The 13,314-nt window shown below is 57.7% G+C and overlaps 1 protein-coding gene across 16 annotated transcripts in view; it reads left to right on the top strand.

Annotated features, from left to right (window-relative positions):
* PTPRF (protein tyrosine phosphatase receptor type F) overlaps positions 1–13,314 on the top strand; it is a 143,485-nt gene that overhangs the window by 103,097 nt on the left and 27,074 nt on the right. For all 16 annotated transcript variants that reach the window (XM_031464967.2, XM_031464974.2, XM_031464972.2 and 13 more), the window contains 5 exons: positions 151–261; positions 9,615–9,884; positions 11,358–11,939; positions 12,177–12,313; positions 12,761–12,905. In XM_031464967.2, the coding sequence (XP_031320827.1) occupies positions 151–261; positions 9,615–9,884; positions 11,358–11,939; positions 12,177–12,313; positions 12,761–12,905 (1,245 nt within the window). The remainder of the gene's footprint in view (positions 1–150; positions 262–9,614; positions 9,885–11,357; positions 11,940–12,176; positions 12,314–12,760; positions 12,906–13,314) is intronic.

The raw sequence follows: 13,314 nt of genomic DNA, 5'->3' as shown, positions 1-13,314 counted from the left end.
GTCTAGGCTTGTCAGGGAGAGCTTCGTGGAAGCAGCGCTGGTGCCCAGGTGTGGCCCTGATATCTGCAACTCTGGTCAACAGGAGCCACAGATGCTGTAGAGAACCCTCCTCGTGTTTCGGGCCTGACTGCTGTCTTTGTGTCCCCGCAGGTGCCTTGCAGATTGAGAGCAGTGAGGAGTCGGACCAAGGCAAGTACGAGTGTGTGGCGACCAACTCCGCAGGCACGCGCTACTCGGCCCCTGCCAACCTGTATGTGCGAGGTAAGGACTCGGGCGGCACCCAGCCGTCTCCGTGGACCTGAGTGGCCCCTGCCGGGACTGCTGCCTGGAGCCTTGGTGTGGACTTCCAGGGCTGCCACGGGCCTCGTCTCTCCTTTCTGCCTCTTTCTGTAGCAGCCCTAGCAGCGGCAGCAGCTCCCACCGGGCAAGCTCCTGACATCCACCCCGACTTTGCCTTCCTCCTCGCAGGCCCTTTGGGAAGCAGCCACTCTTGGGAGCATTTGTATCTCTTATAGGTCCTGCCTCGTGGGCCCAGAGCCCCACAGGAGTCTAGAGCCTTCTGAGCAGACTGTGTGTGTGTGTGTGTTTGTGTGTGTTTTAGCAGGCACGCACGTTTGTGTGTGAACATGTGCACACCTGCAGGGTGGGCTCCGGGCCAGGTGCACCTGCCCTCTGACGAGGTTTGCCTGGGGTCTTCCTGGAGGAGGAGCCAGCTGTGCTTTGTCATCGGCCAGGACCGTTGTGTGAGGGGTCAGGCTCAGGCAGCTTTGAGCCCCTACCGGTGAGCACCTACTGTGTTTTAGGTGTTCTTGCTGGGACTGAGTGGATCACATTCTTTCACAAGTCCAGGTACCCGGTAGAGAGGATCTGAGGACTGTTTTGACGTGTCTAGTTTCTGTTACGCTCACAGCCCAACAGGGACCAAAGCCGGCCACCTGCGCCTTCCTGAGAACACCCTGGGTCTTGTATGCATGTTGCCCCTCCCACCCTCACCATCCCCCAACCTAGCTCTCCTGCACAGATGGGCGTCATCAAAAGTGAAACTGCCTCCACTCAGGGGATCTGTCAAGGAAAGTGTCTGCAGCTTCCTTGCAGTGATGATTTCATCACGCTAAGTGCTTAGTGCAGCTTCGCAATGTTATCTCCCTGTCCACCCAGAACCACTCATGGGGCAGCTGATGGCAGTGGTCTGTCCCGCTCTTCAGGGCCACATGGTCAGACAGAGCAGAGAGAGTTAGGCCATCACCTGTGTGCTTATGGAGGGGCTGCACTGTGTTAGGGCACAGGATCCCAAAAAGCCACACCAGCCCTTTTGATGATGGGCAGATTGTGCTTTAGAGACGGTGGCTGATGCTTCATTGGAACTGGGGGCATGGGATGCGAGGTCCCTATTGGCCTACTTCTCAGGTGTCCTGCTCTTCGAGGCTCACCTGAACTGACCGGGGACCTATCTTAAGGAACAGCATCCGGGCATGGAGGCCAGGACCCTGAGAGTCGCCCAAATGGCCAAGACCAATGTTGTAAATTGCACAGCCTTCCCCCGACTCTGCTCTGGGGCAGAGCTGCTGACCAGTGTACAGGGACCTGATGAGCCCACTCTAGGGGAGCAGCCGGAATGACTCTTGTCAACCACTTGCGGCCTCCCATCCAGGACCATTCCGACTGCTGTGTAGTCCTGACCGAGCACTTCTTCCAGAGGATCATAAGCTTGAGAGTGCAGGTCCTGGGCCTCAGCAACAAAGTCCTTCACTGCATGTGGCTGCACCAGGGAGAGGAGAGGCCCCGCAGAGCCGCTGTGAATCCCAAGCAGGCTGCGCGGGCGTGGTTGTGTGGGCACAGTTCCTGGGGCGGAGCTGCCCGAGGCCATACCGAGGCAGGAGAAGGCCCTGGCCCAAAGTGGATGGACTGTGTATTGTCGTCTTGGCTGGGCAGTGTCCTCTGCAGTGGCCCAGAGGCAGGACAGTGGGTCTCTTTGAGATGAGCTGAGCTCAGCTGCTGTAGCTGGTGGCTCAGGCGCTGACCAATAAGCTGTTACCTCCAGCCCATGACCTCCCTGTTTATGGGGACTCAACTGTCCGCACATGGTGGGCTCAGGCAGGAACCTGACTGTCTCCTGCCATGGCCCACCCTGCACCCCTACCAGGGTTCCTGAACTGCCTTCCTGTCCTGTTTCCACAGGTCTTTTGGGCGGGGAACATGGGGATTCCTTTAGTTCTAGCCCCACTTGCCAGGGACCCTAAAGCAGAGTGTCCCAACCTGGTTTCAGTTATTTCTCCCTCTCTCTGACATGCATACACGTTCCTGTGGGCCCTGGTGTCTAAGGGCCAGTCCTAAGTCTCTGTCCCCGGGACCTGCCCTGTAACCAGGCGCCACCTGAATCTCCACCTGTCCTGCTTTGCAGAGCTCAGCATGCCCCATAGCCCCAGGTCAGGGCCTACTGACTGGACTTGCAGACACCTAGAAAGCCCTGCTGCTAGACCCTGGCCTCTGCTGTCCGCCCCTCCTCACAGTCCTGGAAAAGCAGCGCTGAGGGCCCATCAGCCCCAACTCCTCTGGGATAGCCTCTGCTGCACTGGCCACCAGCTTTGTATCTTAAGTCCTGCTTGTGGGCAGGCCACCCATGGAAATACCTCCCAGGGCCAACCTGTCTACTGGCCTGGGCCCACTACCTCCCCACAGAGCAACTGCAAGTCTTCCTTCCAGAGCAGGCACCTGTAACCCTCTGGGTTGGTGGGAGGTCCCCCCGGGCTCCAACCGTCAGGAACTCAGCATCCAGGTCAGTGTGGACTCCAGCCCTGGGTTTCTCAGCCTCAGCACTATTGACATTTGGGGCTGATAACCCTTAGCTCTGTGGGCTTTCCTGTGCATTGTAGGGTGTTTGGCAGCACCCCGGCCCCCTAGATGTCAGTAGCATCCTCTAGTCAGGACAACTCACAGTGTCTCCAGACCTTGCTCAGTGTCACCTGGGGGAATCCCCCCAACCCCTCTTTATAAACACTGATCTAGATGGACAGCCTCCTGCTGGCCATCATTCCATCCCTGACTCTCTTCTGCCATGTCCACAGGACCTGGGGCCCTGTCTCCCCCTTGGATCTTGCTTCAATGTCCACCTCACATCCCTCCTCTGTCCCCCAGATTTAGGGCTCCCACTTTCTGTCTGAGATCTGTGGTCACTGCACTTCATTGGACCACGTGTGTAAAGCTCCCTGCCCGGCGCAGGGCGCACAGAAAGTGTTTGGTGGTCAGTAGCCTCTGCTGCTGTCGAGGTAGCACTGCTGGGACTGCATCACCCAGTTACGGCTGACTTTGCTCCCAGTCTTCTGCAGCTCCACCCACCGTCTGGCAGGCCCAGGCATGCTGGATGGCCCAGCCCCTCTCCAGGCCCTCTCCAGCTGACTCCCTCCCCTAGTGACTCACTCTCTCCTTCCATCCACAGCGTCTCTCTTCTCCAGCTCTTAGGATGCACAGCTGCCAGGGACCAGGGCGGGGCCACGCCTTCCACAGAGCCGGCCCTACCTGCCCCCACCTTCCCCCTTCTCTGCAGGGACCTGGCCACTGGGCCACGGCTGTCTCTAACAGGGCCATGTCCTCCCAGCCTTTCTTCCCACAGGCTCCCAAACCAGCTCCTCACACTCTGGTGCCACACAGAGTGGGGCTTCCTCAAGGTGGCGGGGTTCTAGTGGCCTGTGTGCCTTGGTGGGTTTGTGGGCTGGGTGGGCCCTGACCCCAGAGCCCAGCCCACTGGGTCCATCTGAGCTGTGGGGTGTGCGTGAGGCATAGGGGCCTGCCTGTGCCCTACTCCCACCCTTTCCTCTCCTACCCTTGGCTCCCGGCACCGGCCAGCGGGACCCAGCCCTGTCCACCGTGTCCTCCATGAGTCCTGAGTCTTTTGTGAGCGGCGTGGTCCGCGCGCACCTGCGAGCACGTGTGTGTGCGTGGGGCACAAGAGTCTTGTCTCGTTTCTGTGCTGTGTGGGCAGATGAAGGTTGGCCTGTTTTTACTCTCTCTGTGTTTCTCCTTGTCTTTTTTTTATTCCCTCCTCATCTTCATCGCACTCTGCCATCAACCCAAACTCTCATCTCTCAGATCAGCGAGAAGGTTGGTCCTTTTCACTTCTTATCCATCTACAGTTCGCCCATCGATGGGATGCTCCTGTCAGTAGGGACCAGCGGGCTCCGTCAGCCCCTCGGGCTCCCCCCAGTCAGGCCTGCCTGCCCACCAGGCTCTGCGCTCCGTTGTTTGGGCCGGCATGCGGGCAGGACCAGGGGTGGGTGGGCAGGCCTCCCTGCCCCGCATGTTTCTGCTGCTTGGGTTCCTGACACCCCACGTGTCTGCATGACCCCTTAGCTGGGCTCCCCTGCTGCAGAGGTCGGGTGGGCATGGTGCACGGCATGAGACGGGCCCCGCCTTTGTGCCCAGGCCAGGCCAGCTGTCTGCTCCAGGTGGAGCTCAGGAGAGGTTGTGGGCGCAGTGAGAGCCGCAGTGCTTTATGTGCTCCCGTGGGGTCTTCCACAACCTGCACTCATGTAAAATCCACGTTTGCCCAAGCTCAGCTGAAACCAGTGGGAAGATGAAGGGAAAAGGCTAGCCTAGAATGAGCTCACCCCTCAAGATCCTGCAACACAGAGTGAAAGTTCTACAGGGTCTGCCCTGTCCTTGAGCCCCCTTACCTCAAGCCGGATGGGACCCTGTTCTGCCTACTGAGCTTAGTGTCCGAGACACTAGGTGGTTGGCATCATCTTGGCTCATGGAGGAAGTGTTCTGTTGACTTGTCTTTTTCCTCTCGGACCAGATCCAAATGAAGGTCTTCTCACCTGCCCCAGGCCCCTCTCTCTGCCTGAGGCTCCCAGACAGCTGGCATTTCCTCAGCCCCATGCTGGGCATTCAGACCAGGAGCTCACACCTGACTGACGGGTCAACTGCAGCTTAGCGAGGCCCACACAGGAGTCTAGGAGAGGCCCTGGCCTAGCTGCAGGTTGGGGAGGGCTTCCTGGAGACTCTGCACCAGCCCATTCCAGAGCAGTCTCACCCCCTCAGGGCTACACCCCTACCCTCAATCCTGGGACCAGTAGCAGGGGCCAGTGGGCCTATCTGTGTCACATGGTCTTAGTGGTCAGTGGAGCTCACCTGTGTGCTGGGCTTTGGGCTGAGCCCCAGGGAGCAGAGCTGGGCCACCTGGTCCCCTCTGCATCATCTCTGTGGTTTGAATTTCCTCCATGAGGGAGAGTGAGCCAGTCGGAGGAGGGCTGCGGCCTCAGCTCAGATATCAGCTCTGAGCATCCATCCATATGCACTCCTGAGCTTGGGGGCATTTCACTTATACCATTTCGCTGACCCAGCAGATCTGCCAAGTTCAGAAAACAGTCATCAGCAGAGAGCCCAGCCTGCAGCCGCCTCCCCCTGTGCCCCTTCCCCCACCCTCCTGGTCCCTTGTCCCTTGGGTTCCTGACACCCCACGTGTCTGCATGACCCCTTCTGTGGTCCCACCAAAAATAAGCATGTACACAAATATTTAATGGGAAGGCAGAAATGAGCTTCTAAATATTCCGGGGGGGATTTGCCGGGCTGGTAATTTGTTTGGCGCTGATAATTACATCTTACATTTTTCCAGCTTTACTTAAAACTGTGCTCCAAGTGTGCCGGCATTTAATTACTGCTCTGCGGCAGCCACAAGGTTATTTATTAAAGAGTTATTTTATCTTGATACAGTAGATCCTGCCCCTTATCCCCTCCTTAATGTTGTGTTATTTTCATCGGAGAAATTTCCGGGAGTGAATGCAGATTGCGGGGCTGCCTCCCCCCTGCGATTAGGCTGTCACTCCACTGAATGCTGATGCCTCCAGGCGCCGCACCGCCCTATTATAGGGGGTTGTCAGCTCAAATAATTAGACTTAAAAGTTACAGCTGAAATATAATCCAGAAATGGCAAGGCCCTGTTTTGGAAATTGTCTATAAAATGTCAGCACTAAGGATGCACGGGAAACAGTAATAGACCAGCATTGTTGGAGCTCACGATTAGACCCTAAGTGCATTTTTCCCGACTCTGGTTTTCCCTTCCCTGCTGTTGCTTCTGTTAATAGACTGAGTCCAGGGAGGGTCCTCCCCCTTTCGGAGGCCTTGTGTCTGTGACAGCGGGAGGAGTGCGGTGGGGCTGCTGCTGGGAGGCGCCTGCCACTCCGGTTCTTGGGATGGGGGTGGCTGTCCGGGCAGGTCCAGAGGGCACTCAGATCCCAAGAGGTAGTGTCTCGTTTCTGCTGCCCCCACCCTCTCTCTGTAGACCTGACTTCCCTCATGCTGTGGGGAAGATGAGACTGGGCTGCAGGAAACTGCCCTCCAGGCTCCTTGTGTGTGACTGAAGGCCAGTATCCTTGTGAAAGCATCAAGTGTGGTGTATGCCACCCAGGAGTCCTTGGGCTTGAGGCCCTTGCCTGGTGCTAGGGATGACCCTAAGGGTCATGTCTGACCTCTCACTCATCCTTAGCTCCTGGGGTTCTCCTTTCCACCTGTATCTAGGTGGAGAAGAAATAAAAATAAAAACAAAACTCTTCTGGATGTGTTCCCAAAGGGCCTTCATTTCCTGGCAGGGCCACAGAATACTTGTCCTAGGGGATGATTTGAGGTAAAACCAAGTCAGTTTTCTGTACTGCTTAGGTCCAAGGTTTATTGGCCAAGGACCTGCATCCTTTTCCTGGAGCTCTTGTTCTTATGTCCAGGGACCTGATTAGGTTCCAAGATTCTGCCAATGATCATGGTCAAGTTTGCCACCATGACCTCTGCTCTGTCACAGGCTCTTCAAGTCCCATCTTTATGCCGACTGGAGAATATCTTCTCCTGCCAACCTTGGCTAACCCAGAGGCCACTAAGCTTGAGAAGCTTCTTCATAGAACCTCTGGGTCTCTTTTTTTCAGCCCTGTGAGCCAGGACTAAAAAGGGCAAGAGCTTTTCAGCACACAATCCTCCTAGTACATATATAAACTCTGGCACCTCACTTAAAATGTCAGTCTCCAGTCAGTTCCCTTGTCTGTAATTGGGAGGTGATACCATCCACAGTGTGGAAACCTTCAGCACATATTAGGTGATCACTTAAGAGTGATTTCCTTTCCCCAAGCCGATTTTGATGCACATGAATGAGGAGGAGATGGGGCAGCTGCTGGCTGAGACAGAGGAGAGACTTGGTCAGTTACGGCTGTTCTGCTGTCCCTTTCTGCTCTAGCCAGGGCTGTGCTGGGCCCCTGCCTGCCTGCGCCTCTCCTCTGTAGCCTGCCCTCTGGCTCAGCTCCAGAGCCCAGGGAGTGCCTGCACCACAGGCTGGGCGATGTTTCTGTCTGTGCCTCCCAGCCTCACCCTTGTGTCATTTGTGGGGAGTACTCAAAGGAGGCTCTTTGTCGTGGCTTCCTCCTGCCACCCATGCCCCCAGGATCCACCTGTTCCCTGCTACACAGAACTGCTGTACCTGTGACGTGTCTTGTCATTCAGTGTAGACACCCAGCTTTAGGACAGATGGCAGAAGTCCACTTCTGTCAGCTCCAGCAAAACAGGGAAACTCTTGTCTTACAAAACTAAAAAAACGTAGAAGTAGGTTTGGTGTCAGGCAAGGCTGGATCCAGACACTTAAACGGTTTGGTTGAGCATTCATCTATCTCTGTCTCTAGCTCTGCTCGCCTCAATAACTCCTTTGTTCTCAAGCAGGTCCTCTTGTGTTTTGCAACAGGTGGTCCCCAGTCCCTCTAGGCTAGCCAGCACAATGGAGAGAAAAGGTTGCTTTCCTACTAGGTTTTACAAGGCTGTATCTCATTAGCCAGACCTGGATCACATACACCACCTACCAAGAGTGGGGGCTGAGAAATTTTCCCTCAAAAGATGAGAATGCTGATTCTAGGAGAAGGCAGAGCGCTTGATTTCCCCAAGACATGCTGAGACCCCAGTGAGCCTGGGGCACAGAGGGAAGCAGACCCAGCCTCTGGCACTGGGTCATACCCAGCCCACTGGGAGACTGGCAGTGTTTTGGTTCTGTCTGGAGGCCTTGGAGGGAGGCAGTGTGGGCGGAATTGAGGTGGGGGCTGAGGAGCAAGTTGGGGTCCTGTAGTCTGGGCTGAGGAGTCGTTGTGGACCGATGCAAGAGTTTTTAATGGGAGTGATGTGAGCAGATTTGGATTTGTTACAGCCGTTTGTGGACCATCAGCTATAGGACCAGAGGCCCAGGGGACGACAAGGCAGGAGGAGCAGTGAAAAAGTGATCGAGGGAAGGATGGTGGCTTGGACTTTGGAGGTGTCAGTCTTCTGTGGACTTGGAAAGAAAGTAGTGTGTTTGACAGATACTTAGGTGATGCATTAACAGGACCTGGTGGTTTGCTGGATGTCTGATCTCTGGGCTGCCACTTTGACCACTGTGTGGTGAGGTTGTAGGTTGGACCAGGTAGTCTCTGCAGTTACTTCCAGCTCTGATCCTGTGGTCTGGGGCTGTGTGAGCAGCAGTCTGGTGCCTGTACTGGAGGTGCTCCTAACGTGGCACCGTGGATCCTTTGCATGCCTGGGCTCCCCAACAAGAGTCCTCAGAGACCCGCACTCAGTGGTGCCCTCTGGTCTCTCAGCCTCGCTGCCTGCCTTCTCCCACCCTGTCTGTAGGGGTGCCCAGGAAGGACACACCCCAGCCTCTGCCCACCAGCTGCATGCCAAGTCTGCATGCCACGCGTGCCTTCCCATGGCTAGGTCTTGCCTGCCTTCCCTTCCTCTGCATGTTCCAAATGTCTGTGCCAAGCTTGCGACTTTGGCAGGGGTTGGGGGGTGGTCCAGGCTACACCTTGGACTGAGAAGCTCAGAACAGCTTCTGACCTGGGAAGCCCAAGGCCGGAGGTCGTGGCCAGGCACAGCCACCCTCCGCCTTGAGACCCTTGTTCATTGGCGCCGAAAGCTGTCTGCTCGGCGCCCTCATCATGTTCCTGCCATCATCATGCCCATCCTGCCCGCGGACCACGTCCCTGGCCCGCCCTGAACCCTGGCCCATGCCGAGTCCCTCCTGGAGGTGGCCCCTCTGTGTGGGTTCCCAGCCTGTGCCCTGAACATGGCTGGGGTCCTGCCACTGCCCTCCTCTCTTCCCCTTGGATCATGGCCCGAAAGTGGAGGCAGTGGCTCCAGAGAAGGTAGCCCTGCCACTTCTGGGCTGACCCTCTTCCCTGCCCTAGACATGCTCTCCACCCTAGGACCCTCCACCCTAGGGTGCCTGGATCTCTCTCACTGCCCCAGCTAGCCCCCCTGGAGACCCTTGGTGGGGGTGGGGGTCAGGAGCAGGTAAGGGTGGGCACTGGAAGGCGACCTGGGATGTGGCTCTGACGAGGCTTGGACCTTGCACTGAGTCCTTGTGTGACCCTGGACCTCAGTTACCTAAGCTGTGAAAAGGCAGCTTGATTGCGGGATCTCTCGTGTTTCAGACAGTCCCTGAGAGCAGGGGCTACCTCTAGCCCGAAAGCAGGGTAGGAGATGGTCAGCCGGGGCCCAGGGACTCCGCCTTTCCTGCCTCTGCAGTGGGTTTGGCTTCCTGAATGAGGGGCCCCTGCCCTTCCATCCCCGCGTGTGTCCTGCCCAGCCTATGAGTGCCTCTCTCCCTCCTCCCGCAGTGCGCCGTGTGGCTCCTCGTTTCTCCATCCCCCCCAGCAGCCAGGAGGTGATGCCCGGCGGCAGCGTGAACCTGACGTGCGTCGCCGTGGGCGCGCCCATGCCCTACGTGAAGTGGATGATGGGGGCTGAGGAGCTCACCAAGGAGGACGAGATGCCGGTCGGCCGTAACGTGCTGGAGCTCAATAACGTTGTGCGCTCCGCCAACTACACCTGTGTGGCCATCTCCTCACTGGGCATGATCGAGGCCACGGCCCAAGTCACTGTGAAAGGTGAGTGCCTGCTGTGGCCTGTGGCCTGCCCTGTAGCAGAGGGCGTGGCAGGCAAGTGTGGCTGATGGGGGTGCCAAGGGGTCGTTGCCTTCCTGGTGCCCAGCTCCAGGGTCCCCCTGGTCCTCAGTGGTGGAGGAAGGGGTTTCTGTCAGAAAAAGTCTCAGTAATGATAGCTAACAGGTACTGGGTTCCTGGGGTTAGTCAACGCAGATTGTTTTGTTCATGTGTGGTGTCACTCTGGGAGAAAGACAGTCTCATTCTCCCCATCTTTTAAGTTAGACAGCTGAGGCACATGGTCACATGGAGGTAAATGATGAAGCAGAGACTTGAACCCTGGGGGTCTGATTCCCCCGCACACCCCTCTGACCACTACTTAGCACCAGACCCTCGGGTTTACCAGCCTCCTGGCAAGAAGGATGAGAAGAGAGCCAAGGTGGGTGGGTTCCCTGCCCGGGGCTCTGGGACAGGTCGAGTACAGTGCAGACTCCTTGAGGCACCCTGCTTCCATTCCCCACCCGACCTCTGACCCCTCCTCCACTCTGCAATGTGAATGTTCTTTTTAAAAGTAAAGCAAGATCACGTGACTCCCTTAAAGAAAAGGACAAACACCTTCCAGTGTTTTCCTGCTGCTTTTCAGATAAAGACCTCACGGGATCATCACTGCCACGCACTGGCCAGTTGTGCCGTCTCCTCACCCTGCCCTTGCCATCACCGGCTCCATCTCGCTCTCCACAGCTCTGTGGGGCCTTCCCCAATCACCCCAATCATCGGAGGACACCCCTGAATTTCACTCCATCTCAGCACCCTGCTTTCTGCTGTCCTTACACATACCAAAACCATGATTATCAACTCACTGATTACTTCTCTCTCACACTGGAGTGTAAACTCTGTGAGAGCAGGGACATGGTTGTCAGTGTGTTCTCAGCCCTAGCACAGTGCCTGTCACACAGTAGGTGCTCAGTTACTATTGTTGAGGGATTGGCTGCAGACCTGGGACTTCCCCACCTTCAGTTTGAGCCAAGCCACAGAGTCTGTGGGACCAGAAGCCCTATCATTTTCTCAAATTCAGAGGCATTACCGAAGGAAGTATCTTTCCCCTCCCAGCCCCTGTTACAAAGACTGGCGAACAGGTGAGCCCAGACGCGCTGCAGAGGCAGAGATCTCTGCTCCTCAGCCTTTGTGCCCTCCATCTGCATGGGACCGAGGCAGGCCACCTCTGGGTCTGTTTGTTAGATGAGCCACTGGAGCTGATGTGAGGATCCAAGGAGTCCCAGAAGTGACTTGGGTAGACACTAAATGACCCAAGGTGCCTGGAGGCACTGTCAGGTGGCCACTATCCCCGACTAGCTGACCTCAGGGCTTTCCAGGCCATTCTTCAGGGTAGGCTGTGGAGGTCAACCACTCTCTGGTTGGATGAACCCCAAGAGCAGGGGTCATGACAGGCAGCCCTGAACCTTCCATTTTTGTCCCCAGCTCTGCCAAAGCCTCCGATTGACCTTGTGGTGACAGAGACAACCGCCACCAGCGTCACCCTGACCTGGGACTCTGGGAACTCAGAGCCTGTGTCCTACTACGGCATCCAGTACCGTCCAGCGGGCATGGAGGGTCCCTTCCAGGAGGTGGATGGCGTGGCCACCACCCGCTACAGCATTGGCGGCCTCAGTCCTTTCTCGGAGTACGCCTTCCGCGTGCTGGCAGTGAATAGCATCGGGCGAGGGCCCCCCAGTGAGGCGGTGCGGGCACGCACAGGGGAGCAGGCGCCCTCCAGCCCCCCGCGCCGCGTGCAGGCACGCATGCTGAGTGCCAGCACCATGCTGGTGCAGTGGGAGCCGCCCGAGGAGCCCAACGGCCTGGTGCGGGGCTACCGCGTCTACTACACTCCCGACTCCCGCCGCCCGCTGAGCGCCTGGCATAAGCACAACACGGATGCCGGGCTCCTCACCACCGTGGGCAGCCTGCTGCCCGGCATCACCTACAGCCTGCGTGTGCTGGCCTTCACTGCCGTGGGCGACGGCCCCCCAAGCCCCACCATCCAGGTCAAGACACAGCAGGGAGGTAGGTGCTGGTGGACAGCGGGCAGAGCTGGGGTGGGCGAGGCTGGGCAGTGCCTCCTCCCTCCAGCCATGAGCTTGGGGCTTCAGGAGAATAAGGGCTCGTGTCCACACATACGGTCACTTGGGAGGCAGGGTGGGTGTGAGGGTGAGGCCTGGCCTTCCTGTCTCTTTTTCCTGGATGCTCCCACCCCCGGGGGGATTGGTGAGACTGACGGCGCCTGACCTCGCGGTGTTGCAGTGCCTGCCCAGCCCGCGGACTTCCAGGCCGAGACGGACTCGGACACCAGGATCCAGCTCTCGTGGCTGCTGCCCCCTCAGGAGCGGATCATCAAGTATGAGCTAGTGTACTGGGCGGCAGAGGACGAGGGCCAGCAGGTGAGTGCCCACAGGCCAGAAGGGAGGAGGACTCCTCCTGGTCCCTGGGGGTCTGTGGTGGGCTCACCCAGACTTCTCTGGATTTCTGTGGTCATGTGGGCACAGTCCCTTGGGGCTCTGGGATTTATGTGGCCTCTGTGTTTCTGTAGTCTTTTGTCACCTCTGTGCTGGGGACAGAGCCCCTAGGTCTGTGCTGGGGACAAAGCCCCTAGATCTGTCCTGGGTCTCTTAGGCTCTGTGCTCACATGGCACCAGCAGAGCTCTGAAATTCTGCTAGGGCCATGCAGTTGGTGAGGTGCCCTTGTGTGGTCCAGGTGGCCATGTGGCATGAAGCCAGCCCTGTAGCCACCATGGGTCCCTGGGGGTCAGCTGCCTTCTATGTTGGGAAACAGCCTCTGAGTGACCTTTGAGGTCAGGGCAGTCAGTGAGTGCTCCCTGCTCTTCTAGCAAAAGGTGACCTTCGACCCCACCTCCTCCTACACACTAGAGGACCTGAAGCCTGACACGCTGTACCGCTTCCAGCTGGCTGCCCGCTCCGAGATGGGGGTGGGCGTCTTCACCCCCACCATTGAGGCTCGCACAGCACAGTCTAGTAAGTGTCTCCCGAGGCCACCGCCTGCTACAGTTGGGCAGGGACGCAGACATACGCATACCCCTTCCCCTCAACCAGGCGGGTGGTCAGATCTGCTGGGCCCTGGGCTCAGTCTGGACCTTAAGAGAGGGACAGGTAAGTGCCCTCTAGTCTGCATCCAGGTGGCTGCTGTGCTCGCTGCTCCCTGCCCGACTCCTGCCCCTCCCTCACCCCTACGCCCACCCAGGTAAGTCCTGTGTCTCTGACTCACCTCCTTCCCCAACCCACTCTGTGCTAGTCACACTAGCCCACTGGGCCATCCTCAGTGGAGGGACCACCGTGCTCGCTGTGTCCCATACCTGCTTCTGCGGGCGTCTTCCCTCCCCACATCCTCACATCTCATCTCCCTATTACCTGTGTTCCCACCTCA

This window comes from Camelus dromedarius, chromosome 14 (assembly GCF_036321535.1).
Source record: "Camelus dromedarius isolate mCamDro1 chromosome 14, mCamDro1.pat, whole genome shotgun sequence".
Classification (NCBI taxonomy): domain Eukaryota; kingdom Metazoa; phylum Chordata; class Mammalia; order Artiodactyla; family Camelidae; genus Camelus; species Camelus dromedarius.
Note: the sequence above shows the minus strand (reverse complement) of the source record. Positions and strands in the feature narration are given on the sequence as shown.